The 20,096-nt window shown below is 41.5% G+C and overlaps 1 protein-coding gene across 1 annotated transcript in view; it reads left to right on the forward strand.

The window, feature by feature from the left end:
• Window positions 1-20,096, forward strand: part of Dnah3 (dynein axonemal heavy chain 3) — a 167,703-nt gene that overhangs the window by 98,434 nt on the left and 49,173 nt on the right. The window contains 3 exon segments of the mRNA XM_055627476.1: window positions 11,961-12,064; window positions 15,041-15,335; window positions 16,898-17,077. Of these exon segments, the coding sequence (XP_055483451.1) occupies window positions 11,961-12,064; window positions 15,041-15,335; window positions 16,898-17,077 (579 nt within the window).

A 20,096-nucleotide genomic window follows, 5' to 3' on the forward strand; every position in this document is an offset into this window, starting at 1 on the left:
TTTACCGTGTGTGTCTTTCTGCTTCTGGGATACCTCACTCAGGATGATCTTTCCTAGATCTCACCATTTGCCTGCAAATTTCATGATTTCCTTGTTTTTAATTGTTGAGTGGTATTCCATTGTGTAAATGTACCACAATTTCTGGTCTTTTGTTAATCAGAGCTGATTCTTCAGCCCCAGCTGAGCAGACACCACAGATTCTTTATTCAACATTACAATGGCCCTGAGAGAGGTTTTAAACTTTGCTCTGAACTTTACAAGCTAAGCCTCCATCATCTGCATTTCCGTCAGCATTCTTATCTTCTAGGTTCCTACAGAACAGCCCACTGAGCTCTCAACAGTCAATGGATTTTTTTTTTTTTTATCCCTAAGTTCCAGCGTCCTTCCACAGTCCTCCCCAAAACAACATGGTCAGATCTGTCGAATCAGTTTTCCACTTTCCTGTTTCCAATTCCTGTTTCATTTACTTTCCTACTATTGTGAGGAAACATCACGATCAAGAGCAATTTGAAGAAGAAAGGGTTTATTTCACTAACTTCCATATAACAATTCATCATCAAAAGCATTTTAAGGTAGGGACGCAAGCAAGGCAAAAACCTGGAGGCAAGAGCTGATGCAGAAGCCATGGAGGGGTGCTGCTTACCGGCTTGCTCCTCCTGGCTTGCCCAGCCTGCTTTCTCATACAACTCAAGACCACCTTTGTGGCTGGGACCTTCCTCATCAAGCACTAAGAAAAATGTCCAACGGGCTTGCCTACAGCCCAATCTTATGGAGGCATTTTCTCAATTGCTATTCTCTCCTCTCAGCTGACTGTAGTTTCTGTCAAGCTGACATAAAAACTATCCAGCACAATGGAGGTTTGTGAATATGAAAATCATATGACATGTGATTTTTCTTCTTTCCATGTTAACAACATAGATTGCAAAACAATTTCCAAATGTTGAGCCAGCTTTACATACCTGTAGTCAATCTTCCTTGGTCAATTTGCTAATGTTTTGTTGAGGACTTTGCATGTGGATGTGCATTAGAAATGGTTATCCTTGGTTTTGGCATTTGGATGATGCTGACCTTGTAGAATGAGATGTGTTTGCTAGAAGAGATGATGGACACTGAACATCATTTCTAAAATATTTGTGAGAGTTCACCAATGAATACATGCTAGCCTGATGCTTTGTTGTTTTTTGCTTGTTTGTTTTTGTTTTGGGGGTATTAACTATGGGTTCAGTTTCTTTAGTGAATGGGGGAGTATAGAAACTACTTCTCTTTATGTTAATTTTGATAAAATATCTCTCATGAAATTGGATCTGTCTCATGTAAAGTATCAAATTTATAAGGTACCCTTGTTTATGTGTCCCTTCATTATTCTTTTAATCTCCATGTCTTCTCTTTCCCAATATCAATAATCTGTTTTTTCCCTTTTTCTTTGTAACACTGGCCAGAAAATATATCAATTAACCTTCTCAAAGACTGACTGCTTTGGTTTCTATGGATTTTTCTCCAGTAATTTTCCATTGCCAATTTTATTGTTTTCTGTTATACTTTTATTATTTATTTTGGATTAGATTTATCCTTGTTTTTCTAGTTTTCTAAAAGGTACTTACATGGTTGATTTTTGAATATTTTCTCCTTTCTGCATTGCTAAAATCTTCTCTATGAATTACTTTCACTACATCCCACAGGTATTGAAATGCATTTTAATTTGCATTTAGGTCATAATAATTTTAAATTTCTCTTGATCCTTTTTTTCTCATATGTGCTTTTCTGTGGATACATGTGTGCGTGCATAGATGGAGACCCACAGTTAATGCTGGCAGTCTTCTTCAGGCCCTGTCTACCTTATTCACTGAGGCAGAATCTCTCACTTGAACCCAGAGTCTGACCGCATAGCTAGTCTGTCTAGCCAGTTTGCTGTGGAGATCCCACTGCGACCTTCTGAGTGTCAAAATTACAGGCAGCCTGCTGTCTTAGTTAGGGTTCTATTACTGTGAAGAGACACCATGACCAAGGCAACTCTTATAAAAAATAGCAGTTAATTGAGGCGAACTTAAGTTTCAGGGGTTAATCCATTATCATCACAGTAGCAACCATGGCAGTGCCCAGGCAGATATGATGCTGGAGAAAGAGCTGAGGGCTCTACATCTTGATCTACAGGCCGCAGAAGGAGACTGCGTCTCACTGGGCGCTCCAAGCCTGCCTCCACAATGACACACTTTCTTCAACAAGGCCATACTTCCTAATAATGCCACTCCCTTGGGCCAAGCATTCAAACACATGAGTCTGTGAGGGCCACACCTATTCAGACCACCACAGTTGCCAAGCCCAACCTGGCTTTACATGGGTACTGTGGATCTGAACTCTGGTCTTCACCACTGCTGGTCTTGCAGCCATGCTTTAGCTCTGAGATTTGAGGTGTGAGTCATCTCCTAAGACTTTGGTACTTTTTTTTGATTTGCGTGTCAATTTCATTTAATCTTTAAAGACTTCAAGATTCTTCTAGCTATGTTCCTTTTTATTGGTTTCTATTATAATTCTGCTGTGGTTTACAATCGTGGTGCTCATTTTAACTATTCTCTGACTCATTTTCTGACTGATAGAGGTTATCAAATGGTCTCAGTCATAATATTGGATTTTTCCCATTTCTTCTTGATACTCTATCCATTTTTCCTTGTGTTTTGTCATTCTATTCACATTTAAATGTGAAAACAGAAAGTAATTAAAATTTCTTCTCGTTCTAGTTAGAAATGAGGCTGAATTTTATATATAGTGATAGCTTGCTTTTCATGTGTTATTTATTTAATGTTCTATTGTAGGTGGTATTTTTGTTTTTGTTTTGACAGACTATGTCTAGACATAGGTCTCCTTTTATTTATTCTGCCTGGAATCTGATTCCTCTGTTTAGTCAGCAAGAGAAAGTTGTATTTTCTCCCTTCTGTATCTATTATATACTATTTCCTTGGTTTTGTTTTATATCCTTTTGAGTGGGTTTTTATTTTAATACCCAGTCACCCTCAACTTCAATTAGTATCCTGGCCACCTTGAATAGTTTTAATCAGATATTTGCATATTTTGTCCCCTGCTATTTTTTTAATGTAACAGTTAAAAGTACACACTCCAAAATAAAACCACTAGGGCTGGAATTCTGGCTTCCACACTTAGAAGTTGGCAGGCTTGGAGAAAATTCTTCAGCCCCTCTCAATTTCCACAGTTCTAAAATATGTACAACAATAATAGAACATGTCTGTGGTGTTCCTGGAAGGATTAAATGAGCAGATACATGTAAAAACATTTAAGATAAATTATAGTGTAATGATGTTACATAGTGTAATACATATAGTGTTAGAGTTTTATATAGATAATAGGATAATAGTGTTAACCAAGCATTGTCAGCAGATATCCATCATTATCACCGTTGTCATTGTTCCTAATAGGCTGGATATCTCACTTTTGATCTCATTTTTCCATTTCATCTCAGCCTTTTTCTCCCTTATGCTTTTCTGTTTCTGTTTCTTTTGTTCTTTTTGGCTGACGCCTTTTGTACCTTGATGAGGTTGCCAACCCACTTCCTGAAGCCAGCGAGTCTCACACACTGAAAGCTTTTCAGAGATATACTCTTCAGGTTGGCCTCCATGATGCCCTTTACACTGCATTTCCATATATTGTTTTCTACTTGCCTCAGCCCGCAAGGATAGTCTTTTACCCTCTGTGCCTACAGTCATGGTTTATGGGTTGCCTTTGATCCCACTCTTAGCCCATTTGCCAATGACATCTTTCCTTCCTCTTTGCAGCAAGAGAGCCAGGGACATGAAAGGTTTCACGTCTTTTTCCAGGTAACTTCCTCTGTAATGTCCATGTGCACTCTGGTGACCTCACCTCTTACTTCTTGTCCTGTCAACTGACAGCGCACACAAGAGATCAGAACTGCCAGCAGGCACAGTCAACTGGCTTCTTCATATATTTCCTTGGGCCTAACTGCTTAGTAGATTGGAGTCAGAAAGGGCTTTGATAGGCTGAGAAGATGGCCAGTGCTTCAAGTATTTGTCACACAAGCAAGAGAGCTGAAGCTCAGATCCTCAGAATGCACATAAAGTACCCAGTGAGTGTGGCAGTAACCTCAGAAGGTAGAAACAAGGGATCCCCAGAGGAAGCTGACTGACAAGACTAGCCATGTTGGAAAGCTCTGGGTGTGATTGAGAACTTTCCTCAAAACCAGTAAGAAAGATGATCCAGTATGATTTCCAACAGTAGCTTTGGGCTGCATTCACACATGTACCTATACACATGCACAAACACATGCACGTTGAGATGCATGCATACATGCCGCACGCACATACACATAAAAGAAATAAGCAAGCAAATGCTGTTGGCAAGAGTAAAATGACCCACCTCAAGTGACCGGTGTGAACAAACGGTTAGAAAGTCTATCTTTACTTTTGTCCCCAGGATAACTATCTCCTGGTAGTTTTCAAACTTATCATTGCTTTAAGTTATGATTAGAGTAAATAATATTCATAAGACATCTTTAAAATGGATCTGTGCTCTAGATTAAAAAAAAAAAAAAAAACACAGTTGAATGGCCAAGACCCAGTGGCAACATACAATCAACTAATGCCAACTGCTAGAAGCAGCCTTTTCTATTTGTTTAATCTGTGCATGAAGGCTCTGTGGTTTCTTACTTTGGAGGCCATCTCTCTGAATCTACAGTGTCAAGTGTTAGGACACCATCTCCTTCCTCTTTGTGCTCTGTGAATCTCTTGACCTCTCAGCTATGGAAAAAAAGAAAAAAAAGACAAGGATGATGTCACCATTCCCCAGAACAGTGGCCAGCAGGCAGGTGAACAGCTGCTTAATTTTCAGTGCCTTTTTTGAGCAGCCACCAGGGAAAGACCAGACTTCCTTTCCTTTCTTCTGCAATTGTTTTATTTGCTTCCCAGCTGGTCAGTTTTCCGTTGTTGATCTTACAAACACCTGAGATGGTCAACTAGAAGGAAGCTCACGGCATTGGAGAGCTCAGCCTGTAGTGAGTTGGCCTACTGATTTGGGACCTGAGGCAGCACATTACAGTGGCAGCACACGGCATGGAAAGCTGTTCACCTCATGGTGACGGGGAAGCCAGGAGTTGAAGAACAACTGATGTCTGCAGGAACGTGTCTTATCTAGATTCCTTCTACAGGACCCTGCCTCCCAAAGAGCTTAGTCATTGCCTATAGTGATTTTCCCAGACTTAGCATAAACTCAGATCCATTTCAAAGATGTGAAAAATGGTCATGCTGCCCAAAGCACATAGCTGGTAGGTCCTTTTTAGTTAAATCTTTGTTCTTTGGCCTAAATCAAGGCACAGACTAGCCCAAAAGAAGGAGAAAAATGTTACTGGTACACACTTGTAGTATCTCTTCTTTTCTTTCTTTCTTTTTCTATCTTTCTATCTTTCTCTTTCTTTCTTTCTTTCTTTCTTTCTTTCTTTCTTTCTTTCTTTCTTTCTTTCTTTCTTTCTTTCAGGGTTTTTCTCTGTAACAGCCCTGGCTGGCCTAGAACCCACTCTGTAGAACAGCCTGGCCTCAAACTTACAGAGATCTGTCTGCCTCTGATTCAAAGCACTGAGATTAAAGGCGTGCTTTAAAGGTATGATGCATCACTCAAACCACTACCTCAGGAACCTAGTAAGGTACTGTAAGGAGGATCGTGGGGAAGTTACCAAAAATTCTGAAAATTCTTACTGGCAGTGACCAATATGGAGAAAGTAGACTGTGAAAAGTAGAAAAGCTGCAAAAAAGGCCAAGAGAATCCCACAATCAGGGAAGTCCTATCATAATGCTGAAGAACCTCAGCTGGGGGAGGGGGTGGTCAATAGAAACTACCTACAGTATTTGCACATTCTGGACTCATGCTGGCATGGATGTGAGCTGAGCTTGTGGGAGCAGAGTGACTCAGAAAATTTGGGTAAGTTTCCAGGGACGGGGGACTGGTGGTGCAGTGTTCAGATTGTCTAGGAGTGACAACTCCTTCCCTTAACCCTTGTAGCCGCAGCCATGTATCTACCTGATCTTTGAATTATACCAAGGAAGTGAGTAAGATAAACTGGTCGCAGGGAAGAGTTTTCTTGGTTATATTACAACAGGGAGATGGGACATTTGTGGGGAGAGGGAGATAGGGGGAGAAGGAGAGGATGATCCAGGAATTTCTGATGAATAGAACACAGCTTAACTGAATGGAACTGACACTAATATACATCCTCATATTTGACGTGACTTAATTTTTTTTTTACAAAGGTGCGCAATAATTAAATAGTAAAACTAATCTTTTCAGCAAATGATGCTAGCACAACCGAATAAGTGTGTAAAAGATGAACTTAACCTTCACTTTATTGTATATCAGAACTTAATTCAAAATGCACCAGACCTAAATGCAAAAGGTAAATGAAGCTATAAAAAATTTTAAAGACTTGAGGAGTGACTTGGATGTCTGGAAAACAGAGGTGGAAATGCCAGCACAATCTTAGGACTTTTCAAGGAGTAAATGGGAAAATTGGATCACAGCTATCAGAAGAGGTGGGCAATGGCTGAAAAGTTTTTACTCCAATAGCAAAGCAAATAGGAAACTTGACCAGAAAAGAGCAAGGGGGGAGGGAGAGGCTATTGTAGAGGGTTAATATGGTCTGGGGAACTCCCTTGCCAGTCAGCAAGGGAGATACCAGAGCCCTGGTGTCAGACAAGTAACCTCAGAAAGTTGGTGCAAAATTCTCAGTTACAGACATTTTTAAAGTGAAAAAAAAATCAAAAAGGAAAATGAAAAACATACAAAATAAACTAAGTATGTTGAAAGCTGTAAGGGGAAACAACAAGACAAGCTTGCCGGGCTAACCAATTTTTCAACATAAGTTTTAAAAACTTGGTATTCCAAGCAAAGATAACTTGGAAACAAGCAATTGTTGATGTTCTAATATATGACAAAAATCTACTTTAAAAATGTAGAAGAGATAAAGATGGTTACTGTGGTGGTTTGAATAGAAATGGCCTCCATAGACCCATAGACACACTGTTAGGGGGTGTGGCCCTGCTAGAGTAAGTGTGCCCTTGTCAGAGGACAATCACTTCCTGTCACCTGCTGATCCAGCTGTAGAACCATCAGTTACTTCTCCTGCACCATGTCTGCCTGCAGGCCACCATTCTTCTGTCATGACAATAATGGTCTAAACCTCTGAACTCTAAGCTAGCTTCAATTAAATGTTTTCTTTTATAAGAGTTGCCTTAGTCATGGTGTCTCTAAAACCCTAACTAAGAGAGTCACTTCATATGTTTAAGGAAACAGTCCAAGAAGATGTTACAATTCTAAACATGTATGCACCAAAATTCTGGTACGCTCAATTTCATAACACATACAAATTGATATAAAACCAGATTAGCTACAACGCAATAGTAAGTGGGTAGCTTCAGTATCCAACCTCAAAAATAAACAACTCAACACAACAAAAAAAATAAACAGATATCTGAGTTAAATCACATCATAAATCAAATGTATATAACAGACATAATATCCCATCAAAGCACTGCAGAACACATTCTTCTCAGCACCCCAGGGAACTTTTTATACAACAGATCATATAACAGAACATGAGCAACAGTTAACAAATACAAAACACTAAAATAATCTATTGTATTTTCTGTTCTTAATAGAATAAAACTAGATATCAAAATCAAGATAAACTAAAGAACACAAACAAAATCATGGAGATTGAATAAAATTCTATCAAGTGATGACTGAGTCATTGAGAAAATCAATGGAAAACAAATTCTAGAACTGAGTGTAAATTAAAACACAACATAGAAAAACTTGTAAGATAAAATTTAAGAAGACCTAAGACAAAGTTTAGAGCTGCAAGTGTTTACATTTAAACAGAGAGATCTCTTGCTCAATGTAGAACTGAAGGGAAGTCCCTTAAGAGGAAAGGAAAGATGGGAAGAAGGGGAGGAAAGAAGGGAAAGGGAAAAGAGGGGGGAACAGAAAAGGGGAGAAAAGGGAAAAGGAGGAAAGGTAAAAGGTAGAAAAGGGAAAAAGGGGAACAGGGAAAAGGAAGGAGGAGGAAGGTAATTGGTGATAGAAACTGGATGAGGCAAGAGTTGCTAGACATTGATAATCATTGAGCTAGTTAGTGGTTGGTATCTGATGGTTTTTAAAAATATTATTATTATTTTGTATATTTAAATTTTACTTTACAACAATGATAACTAATTAATGAATACTGGATTAAGTGACTTTTAAAAGTACAATGACGACAGTGTCCTTTGCTTTACAGAAGCTTTTCAGTTTCATGAAGTCCCATTTATTGATTGTTGCTCTTAGAGCCTGTGCTGCTGGTGTTCTGTTCAGGAAGTTGTCTCCTGTGCCAATGAGTTCAAGGCTCTTCCCCACTCTTTCTTCCAAACAGTTTAGTGTGTCTGGTTTTATGTTGAGGTCTTTGATCCACTTGGACTTTAGTTTTGTGCAGGGTGATAAGTATGGATCTATTTGTATTTTTCTACATGTAGACATCCAGTTAGACCATCACCAATTGTTGAAGATGCTGTCTTTTTTCCATTGAATGGTTTTGGCATCTTTGTCAAAAATCAGGTGTCCATAAGTGTGTCGGTTTATTTCTGGGTCTTCTATTCGATTCTATGGATCTACCATTCTGTTTCTATGCCAGTACCATGCAGTTTTTAGTATTATTGCTCTATAGTACAGCTTGAGATCAGGGATGGAGATACCTCCTGAAGATCTTTTACTGTAGAGAATTGTTTTAGCAATTCTGGGTTTCTTGTTGTTCCATATGAAGGTGAGAATTTTTCTTTCAAGGTCTGTAAAGAATTGTGTTGGCAATTTGATGGGAATTGCATTGAATCTGTAGTTTGCTTTTGCCAAGCCATGAGCATGGGAGATCTTCCCATCTTCTGATATCTTCTTCTAATTCTTTCTTCAGAAACTGGAAATTTTTTATGTAGCCCATGGCAGTTCAGTATCCAAGTGGGTTCCATTGTACTAGGAACAGGGACTGTTTCTGACATGAACTGATTGGCCTGCTCTTTAATTACCTCCCCCTGAGGGGGAAGCAACATTACCAGGCCACAGAAGAAGACACTGCAGCCCCTCCTGATGAGACCTAATTGACTAAGATCAGAAGGAAGGAAAAGAAGACCTCCCCTATCAGTGGACTTGGGGAGGGGCATGCATGCAGAGGGTGGAGGAAGGGAAGGATTGGGACAGTAGGAGGGAGGGAACCACAGGGGGGATACAAAGTGAATAAAGTGTTATTAATAAAGAATTTTTAAAAAGCATAATTATTTTAACTCCTTCCAGGTTTGATTTTTGTTCTAAGAAATGCCGTTGGGGACTGAAGTGATGGCTCTGTTTCTAAGGTGCTTGCCTCATAGTATAATGATGTGTTTGAGTCCATCACATTAAAGAGCTGGGTGTGGCAGCTGGTACTTGTAATTCTAGAGCTATTGAGAGGGGAGGCAGAGACAGGCAGACCCTGGATCTCACTAACCAGCTAGCCTACACTACTTAGTAAAGCTTCAGACCAATGAGAGACCCTGTCTCAAATGCAATGTAGAAGAGACCTGAAAAGCCATACCCACGGTCCTCTGACTCCACATGCTGTGCTCACAAGGACATGCATGTATCTGTGGGTGTGAGCATACACATACACATGCACGCACGCACACACACACACACACACACACACCTTTGTGGAATCAGTATTCTTATGGTGAATAATGAATATCTGAAGTTCAAGAGAACCTTTTGTTTCACAGTTGTCTTCTGCTATACCTAAGGACAATTAAATATCTTTTGTTAAAGACAGGGTCTGAGATGTATTTCTGGCTGGCTTCACAAATAGCAACTTTCCTGTCATAGTTTTCTAGACACTAGGATTACAGGCTTCCCATTACACGTAGATAATTTTTTTGTTTTTGTTTGTTTGTTTTTTGAGACAGGGTTCGTCTTTGTAATCTTGACTGTCCTGGATTCGCTTTATAGACCATGTTGGCCTCAAACTCACAGAGATCAGCCTGCCTCTGCCTCCCCAAGTGCTGGGATTACAGGCTTGTGTCGCCATGCTCAGCTATAGCTAAAGTTTTTTTAACCAGTGTATTAAAATTGTGTATGTCCTATGATCTCATTGTTATAAAACACTTCCTCGTGAGGGTGTTATCGCATCTCTAATATATTAGTGCACCTGGAGGAACTAGCATCACAGGTTGATTTCTGCATGTGGGATTTCTTCATGTGTGGCACATGAACAGACATCTACTTGTTCCCTATGGTCAGCCAGTGATAGAGCAAAGTAAGGATAGCATAAAAGTCCAAATTAGTGAACGAGTTTCGTTGAGGTTCTTACAAGAGTGGAAATGACTAAGAGACAGCTGCATCACCAAAGTTCACCCCAGCATGAGTGATAGTTCACGAAAGTGGAACCATGGAACACATTGCACAACATGCAGACAATGTGGCAAGATAGAGAGTCTTCCTTCTGGGCAGCCCAGTTGTTCTAAGAGTGTCTCTTAGCTGTCCTTACTGATTGTATATACTTGGGAAAGGAGAGCTCTAGAGTATCTGGCTGGTTTCAGGAACTTCCTGAAGCCTTTGAGTTGTTTACTTCCTGAGCTGAAGGAGAGCCTTCATCCTGGATAAAATCCTTTAGAACAACCTCCTGCCTCTTAATGACATTCCCTCCAAGATGGAGGTTTTATCTGGGAGGAAATTGCCGTACAACAAAGATTTAGAGTTATTTATTACTTTCTTTTTTGTTGTTTACAAATGTGTTGCTTTTATTATTAAGCATTGTTTGGCGAGGGCAAGAGAGATGGCTCAGCAGATAGGAACACTGTCTGCTCCTCCAGAGGTCCTGAGTTCAATTCCCAGCTACCACATGGTGGTTTACAACCATCTGTACTGGAATCTGGTGCTGTCTTTCGGCATGCAGGCACACATGCGGATAGATTATTCATACATAAAAAAATAAAATCGAATCTTAAAAAAATAGTTTGGCTTGCTGGGGTTGGGGTGGGGCTGTGGAGATGGCTCAGTCAATAAGTCAATGCTTGCCTTCCAAGCATGAGGACAGGAGTTGAATCTCAAGAATCTACATAAAATGCCAGCACAATGGTATCAGCCTGTACTCCCAGTGCTGAGGAGCACAAAGACAGACTAGCCAGTCTGTCAGTCAGTGAGTTTTAGGTTCAGCGAGTGACTGTCTCCAGAGACTAAAGGCGGAGCGCTATCAAGAAAGACACGTGACATCAACTCTGACGCCCACAGTCATGAGCACATTGGTGCATACATACCTGCTAGCACACATGCATATACTCACACTAACAAGTTTACACATTACACATACACTACAGAGAGATGGGGAGAGAGAGAAAGGGGGATACTTTAACTGACTATGTCATCCGAGCACTGGAGAGGCTAAGGGGAGAGGCTCTCAACTGTAGGCCGGGGAGCTGGCCAGATGGCTCCCAAGGCTGACAACCTGAGTCTGACTCCTTGGACCTTCATAGTGGGGGGAAAAACTGACTTCCCATAAGTTGTCCTTCAACCTCCACACATGCTGTGACAAGCCCCACCCCACAAAGTAAACAAACAAATGCATGTACTTTTAAAAATAAGGTGTAAGCTAGGTTTGGCTACATACAGAGTCCAAGTTCAATGAAATTGAACATTAAAGCAAAGCAGGTTCCTGTCCCAAAGAATAAAACGAGAATAATTTACATAATCTTCACTTACCATTTTATATGGATAATAAAGACACTGATCTTTTAAACTTTTTGCTCTAATTTGTAGTTACTAGTGACAGGTAAGTGTCACCACAGGTATGCCGGGACTGGTGAGTATGTGTTTTAGATGCCTGTAGCTGGGGCAGTCAAATTCCTCAAATATGAAATGTAATGTGCTGATGGCATGTTCTGTTTCTTTGGATGCAGGAAGCATCTATGATTTTTACTTCTTCAAACACGGTAGTGGGCACTGGAATGCATGGACAGACTATATCACCAAGGAGGAGGAGACTATTCCTGCAAATGCAAAGGTAAAGGCAATGCTGTGGTTTCTGGATTTCCCAAGTACCCTTCCAGGTGGAAGAACTACCAGTTGCCTGTGAGCATTTCCACAGAGTGCTTTGCAGAGATCAAACCCTCAAAAGCATAGAGTTTAATGTTAGAGAGACCTTGATTCCTTACCTAGGCTTCAAGCCCCCACCTCAGTTTATATAACCATAAGATGGAAGAAAAATAAAAAGGATGATCACCAAGAAGACTGAAGGTAGTATACACACCTGCCTTAGTTAGGTTTTCATTGCTGTGAGGAGACATCATGACCAAGGCAACTCTTATAAAGGAAAACATTTCGTTGGGGCTGGCTTAGAGTTTCAGAGGTTTAGTCCATTATCATCAGGGTGGGAAGCATGGCAACATACAGGCCAACATGGTGTTGGAGGCAAAGGAGTTTACATCTTGAACAGCAAGCAGCAAGGAGAGACTGTGTGCCGCACTGAGTGTAGCTTGAGCATATATCAACTCCAAGCCCGCCTCCACAATGACATGCTTCCTCTAACAAGGCCACACCTCCTCCAGTAAGGCCACACCTCCTTCAGTAAGGCCACACCTCCTAATACTGCCACTCCCTAAGGCCAAGCATTCAAACACATGAGTCTATGGGAGCCATTCCTGTTCAAATCACCACAATATGCATATGGCACATAGTAGGCGTTAGATAGGTGTTAGTTGCAATTCTGATTTTTGTCATCATCCATAGCATCATAATGACCTGTTGGCTGCCTACGCCTAAGAAACCCACTTTAGAAACCATCAGAGAAAGATTTCCTCCAGCAGAGCTCAAAAAGACAGGTTCTAATCAACGGATTTCCTTGGTAGTGGCTAGTGCCCATAGATCTACAAGAATCTACAAAATGAGCACTCTTGTGCTTCCATTCCTATAACCTGGTGGTCATTATTTATCTTTTTAAGGTGACTGTGCAGATCTTCTGAGTGGGGTTTTAGACGGTGCATGGAAACATGAGGATATAGACAAGTCAGATACCAGTGGGACAGGAGCTGCACTCACAAGTTTGCTTTAGGCAGGGATGTCTCTGTGTTGCTCTTGGGACACACCCAGGGGCTGAGTGCTGTAAAGAAACCCCAGTACTAATGTCCTTGGCTTTAATTGTCCTTTTACAGCTCTGCTGCCCAAACCCAGGGATTTGAAATTGTACTAAATTCATATGGACAAGAGCCCAGTGTAGAAAATATTTTCAGCTCCAATGGGTATTTTCCCCTTGTCAAATGATCGTTTGAGCAGCTGAAAATAACACTGGGTGAAATACAGCTGGATTTAAGTTCCTGATCTACGCTGTAAACTGGGAGTCTTGAACCTGCATTCAGCATCACTAACTGGCCAAGTGGCTTCCTTGAGAATCCTGGCCTGCTTCTAGCCTGTTTTATCATCTACCTCAAAGGGTTGCAGGAAAGGCTTCAGGATGATACAGGCATGGCATCCTTGATTGCACCCTCTTACTAGACTTGATCATTTTCTTCTCTGCTTTAATGATCATACCCATCTGCTTCCTTTCATTTAGCCAAATTATTTCTCAAAAGAAGCCAAGCTTTTGTTTGCAAAAGCTTCCAAGCTGCATAGATTCAGTGGCATCCAAGCCAAGGTCAAGTTTGGTTTTGGAAGCATCATTTACAAAGTACATGAATGGTGGTCTCCAGTGCCATCCCACACAGCAGCTCAAGGTCATGACTCCTTTTCAAATGAGGAGACTGCTACGTATAACATACAGCTTCCCCTGTCCCAGTAAGGGCTCAGCTGTTACGAAATGATTGATTACAGAGTTCAGGCTCAGAGAATTCAAACTTAGGTAAGACATTCTTCCCAAAGAAATAAAGGATTCCAGAAGCTGTGACTGAGGTCTCCAGATCCACTTAGGATCTGAGGCCCAGGAAGAATATATTCAATTCCCATATTGAAAAAAAAAAAAGAGTGGGGGATTTAATGGGTGTGGGTCTAAGGACCCAGAATCTCAATGCTGGGGAAAGAAAATCAGTAACAAGTCCTGGGCTCATATGGCATTAGCTTTGTGCCACTGAGTCAGCTCAGAGGAGGAAATGTTTACTTTGGCTCATGGTTTTATGTTATGCTCACTTGGCCCCATTGCCACAGGTTGGTGTTGAGGTACAAAATTACTGCAGAAGGTCTTGGCAGAGAAAACATACTCATTTTTGTGACACCTAGGAAGCAGAGAGAGAGAGAAAAAAAAAAAAGAACAGGGATAGAAGATGGCCTTGAAAAATGTGCTCCAAAGACCCCTGTACCCTTGTCAATAGGCCTTGTCTCTTTTTTCTACCAATTTCCAATAAACAAATGAATCATGAACCCATGAAGGGATTAATCTAGTGACTGGGTCAAATCCCTCACAATCTAATTACTTCAAAAAAATCCCCGCTTCCGAACATTTCTACACTGGAAACCAAATCTTCAACACATGAGTCTTTTGGAGCAATTTCGGGCCAAAAGCACATCACACCCAACCCTTCTGAGCAAAAATAGATGGCACATGCAAGGTGGATCTTGCTTGAAACAAGGTAGATTAGTTTATTGAAAGCAAGTCTCAAAGGTAGAAGCTAGGCACTGACCCTTATTATTGGTTTTTATGGCAGTTTAGTATTAAGAAGGTAGGCTTTGGAATCATACAAGCTGGAATTCTATTCCCTTACTTTCCACGTTATTCCTATTGAGGAAGGCCTGCTGTACCTCTGCTTCCTCATCTACAAAACAGGGATGAAGCACTCACCATTATGTGTTTGGTCCCATTTGATCTCTGGCAACTGTGTGTTAAATGTCATGATTGTCCCCATTTCAGAATTGAAACCGAGGACCCTTAAAAGGTTAAATGTTTGCTTAAGGTCATAAAGACGGTAAAGAATGAAGCTACATTTCAAGCCAGATCCCTTGAATCCCACGATACTGGTCCACAAACAAGATTTTCCTATATTCTGTGAAACAGGTGTCAGACCTCATCATCCCTACAATGGAAACGGCCCGGCAGTCCTTCTTCTTAAAAACCTACCTGGACCACGAGATTCCTATACTGTTCGTGGGTCCCACAGGCACTGGCAAATCAGCCATCACCAACAACTTTCTTCTCCACCTTCCCAAAAATATCTATTTGCCCAATGTCATCAATTTCTCTGCCAGAACTTCAGCCAACCAGACCCAGGATATCATCATGTCCAAGCTGGATCGTCGGCGGAAAGGCTTTTTTGGGCCTCCCATAGGGAAGAAAGCAGTGGTATTTGTAGGTAAGGTATTGACTTGGGTCTGGATAGACCAAATTCTTGTATCCAAGCTTCAGCAAGCCAAAGCTTTCTACTCTTTCCAGCAGATGATTTAACATTTCTTCCATCACCACATCTCCTCCCTTCTATCTTTTCTCCCTAGTTCCTCTCTGCTTTTCCCTTTCCTTCTGACTGGGGTGGTGGAGCTAAACTCAGACCCCTCCAAAAGCGACTTTTGTGTCCATTTGTATCAGATAAGTGAGTTATACCAAGTGAGGGAACCCAGTAGTTGCTTAGAAAATGTTTGTGAAATAAGAACATAGACTTTTTCTCAATGGTCACCTATGTAAAAAGCACTTCCTCTACCCCCCCCCCACCCAATTTGGACCAAAGACCCACATGAGATTAATCCTCATGATGGTTGTCCTGGGCTGGCTGCTAACCCAGGAGGTAGTCATAATGCGCCCCCACCCCTGGCCTTGTCTTGGTCATCTTGTGTCTTGTATTTTAAACTCTGTATTAGTAATACACATTTTATATTTATATCCTTGCAAATGAACATCTTCTCCTGAAAGGCAGGAATCTTATTTATTTTTCCTTCTTTCCCCTTTATCCAAGTCTCCTACCCTGTTTTTTTATGATATATCCAGGTTCAGTCTTGCACTTAAACAGAACCGGGTTCCTATATCAGTTTTCAACCCTAGGTATAGTTTGACTTAGCCTCCTGATCTGAGGGTCAGTTCCTTATGTCTCTCATACAGGTAATGCTATGCCCTTTAATACCATATCTGCATTAAAGGAGTTAATTTGTCAAAAGTTCCTAAAATGGTGGCTGACGCAAACTGATCTTTGTTGAAGAATGAAGAGAGACTTCATTGGGCTCAGTGTCTCCTATGTGCCCAGGCTGAGCAATGTGCTCCAAAGGAAAATGTTCTTGCTCTAGAGAGAACCTTTAATTCACTCTTGCCATTTTGAGTTTGCTCATGAGAGGCCCTAGTTCAAATTGTTGCTCCCACTGGACTTCAGCTATTACATGTTGATTTAATGCCCAATCAGGAAGAGGGATTCTTACCCAGTAGTACAGCATTTGCTTAGCATGTAGAGAAGCTCTGGGATCAGTCCCTATCATCACTGAAAATTATATGTTAGCTGGCATACAGCATGTCTATAGTGTGTAAGATAAGCATGGGCAATACAGTGACTCCATCTCAAGACAGAAAGCACAACAAACAAGAGGAAACTTTTGGCAGGCCCCTCACTGCCATATGCTTACCAATTAACAAAAGGCTCATGGTACAGTAGACAGTGAGTTTTGGCTAAGGAAAATGGAGAAAAGTTAAATGTACATTTGTTGATGTGAGCTCATGTATTCTATAGCCATAATGAGCAGAGACTTCAATAAGATAGCAAAGTCTAAACCCAAGAAAACCCTTTCCCATCTGGTCAGGATGTCTACTAACTGGATCTTGAATGTCTACTAACTGGAAACAGACTTTCTCATGGAGGGAACAGTTATTGGTGACCCCTGTAAGACCAGAGGACCCTATGGACTCACAGCATGTGTGGGCTATGGCTTCATTCCACAGATGACCTCAACATGCCAGCCAAAGAGGTGTATGGAGCCCAGCCTCCCATCGAACTGCTGAGACAGTGGATTGACCATGGCTACTGGTTCGACAAGAAAGACACAACCAGGCTGGACATTGTGGATGTTCTGCTTACGACGGCCATGGGCCCCCCTGGGGGAGGAAGGAATGACATCACTGGTATGTCTAGCAGGAAGATTTATTCCTCCACCCCTCTGCCCAGCTGGCAATTGGAGATGAATTGGTTGAGAACCTTCTGACAGGAGAGGCTGTGGAGCTTGCCTTTGTGCACAGCTGGGAAGGTTTGGGTCAGCTCCAGACTTCATGTTTGGAGTTGTGTGTACTGGGATGGGAAGATGACAAGAGCCTTTGATGAGCCTCAATCTATTCACTCAAAAGGGGGTGCTATACAAAGAGGGGAGCTACATGGCTACGTTTGCCTTGGATCTGAGCACAGAGTATCTAAGGAACCGTGGCTCCATAGGGAGCTTGTTGGATTATTTAGTATGTTCAAATAGGTCTTTGCATCTAAAGCACATAGCAATGGGCAGGTTTCAAATTCAATCCCAAATAGGATCTCTGAAAAGCTCCCATCACAAAACATAGCACTGGAAGACTGCCAGGAACATGTGTGTGGTCACGTGAGGTCAAGTGCAGCGCTGGCTCCAGTGAGAGTACCTATGTTCCACGGGCGCTCAGAGGGTGCCAGGTGGAGGGGGCAAAGTGGGTTTCTGGGGTATCTGAAGGGAGTAAAAAAAAAAAACAAGGGTTCTGCTCTGGTCTGGCATACTCTCAGGAAGTTGAGATGATCTGATCAGTTGGTGTCTGAATTTTTATCCAGAAGTCTGGAAGAAGGAAGAGAGGCCAGGGTTGTTACTGGGAAAGCAGCTGAGTCACTCATGTTAGCTGTGAGAGAGGATGCCTGCCTGGTCACTTTCATGGTTGGCAATCTCGTTCCTGTTGTAATTCGTCACTGTCAGGCATGTCTACATGGAGGCCAATGTTTTTAGAAAGACATATTTTTGTTGTGTTGCGTGAGCGTTTGGCTTGTATGTTGTGTGTATGTGCACTGCATGTGTGCCTGGTGCCTGTGGAGGCCGGAAGAGAACACCAGATCCCCTGGAACCGAAGCTGTGAACAGCGGGTGCTAGGTACCAAACTTGAGTCCTCCCCCAAGAACAGCAAGTACTCTCAACTACTGAGCCATCTCTCTAGCCCTAATGCCGACTTTTAGTGAAACTGTACTCAGTAAGGAATCAATAACCTCGCTTACAATCGCCAGTTAGTGCTCAGATGGAAAAACTGAAGCTCACTGCAACGTATTAAGGCTATTGAGAGCACAGTGATTGAGAACATGGCAACAAATATCCTTTTTGGCTAACACAGAGAAAGTGTAAATTTATGATAAGTGATTTTTTTCATCAAAGTACTGAATGATGTTCTCAAATTCACATACTTACCAATGGCCCCCAGATCAGCAGCTGTCTACCTCCACATGTATGCATGTACACAAATACCAGTGTGCACATGTATATATATACATTACATATATAAATATATATCATATATACACACGTATGCATACACGCATGAACACATACATGCCAAAATGACATACACACAATATGAATACATACATACCAAACATACAGAGAAATACAAAAATCAGGCTACTATTACTTTTTGAACAAGAAAAATGTACACGTGTGTGTTTTAAATTTTGTATTATTTATTCTTATATGTATGGGTGTTTTGCCTGCATGCATGCCTTTGTGCCATGTGTATACAGTGCCCAGAAAGTCCGGAAGAGGGTGTGGCATTCCCTGGGACTGGAGTTACAGATAGCTGTAAGCCCCATATGGGTGCTGGGAATTGAAGCTGGGTTGTTTGGAACAACAGCTGAGTCAGCCAATTAACCGCTGAGTCCGTTCTCCAGCCCCTGGGTGTGCGTGTTCGAATGTATGTTCACATGCATATGATCACAACACATGTGTGTAGACAATACACAGAAACTTTCTACTAGGATATGTGTTATTTTCATATGAAAGGCTGAAGAATGGAGTTTGGGGAAAATGGCAGCTGTAGTGGCACTCTAAGCTTTGGCTTTTCCCAAATCCATATATAAATGCAGACAACTAGAGAACAAAATTTTACAAACTTACAAACTTATTAAATACTAGTTATAATGAGTCTGGCTGACAGAGCCCCAATTCTCAAAATGCTAATGATGAGTAGTAGCAAACCCCAGACAGCCCCAGGACCTGAAAGCTGTCTGCATCTGTGCAGGAGAAAGCAATGGGCTCCACACACCTGAGACGGGTGGATTAGTAAATGGTAGCTGACTTTGGGAACAGAGAAAGGAGTCTGTAAACGAGATAGATGCTTTCTACAAAACGATTTTTAAAAATTATTTGTCTATTTTGCAGTAACCAAGTATTTCCTTTAGCTTTTAAAAATAATGCTGTGAGCTGAAGAGATTGGTCAGCATTTAAGATCATATATTGTTCTTACAGAGGTCCTGAGTTCAAGTCCCAGGACCCTTGTGGGGCAGTTCACAAGTGCCTGTAACTTGTAGCACCAGGGAATCAAATGTCTTCTTCTGGAGTCCTCAGATGCCAGCATTCATGCATACACAGACACACACAGACACACACACACACACACACACACACACACACACACACAGAAACACAATTAAAAGTAAGGTCTGGAACAGGTAAGAATGCTGGCTGCTCTTTCAGAGGATCTGGCTTTGATTCCCAGCACCCACATGATTGCTCACAACCCTCTGTAACTCTAGTTTCTGGGGATCCTGTGTCCTCAGTCTTTGGGGCACCAGGTAATACACATGGTTCACACTTTCATGCATACATATAACGTACGTAAAACAAATTTTAAAATTAGAAAATAAAAGTAAAAATCTTAAAAATAAAACCAGTCTTGTGTGCCAGGGGAGACAGAGTTGGCATCACTTGTACGGACTCTGGAGGTAGTCTGCATTTGCACTGAGCAAACCACTCGTGGCTACTGAGCACATCTAATGTAGCCAGTGAAACTGAGGAAGCCCATTCTTGATGCTATAGTTAACGTTAAGGATAAATAACTCCATGTGGCTAGAGGCTGGCATCTTGGATGGCAGGGCTGGCAGAGGGAAACTGATTCTGCTCTCTTCCAGGGTTACTAGGTCTGGGAACTGTGT

The sequence above is a fragment of the Psammomys obesus genome, unplaced genomic scaffold, assembly GCF_907164565.1.
Source record: "Psammomys obesus unplaced genomic scaffold, mPsaObe1.curated_primary_1811, whole genome shotgun sequence".
Lineage (NCBI taxonomy): Eukaryota > Metazoa > Chordata > Mammalia > Rodentia > Muridae > Psammomys > Psammomys obesus.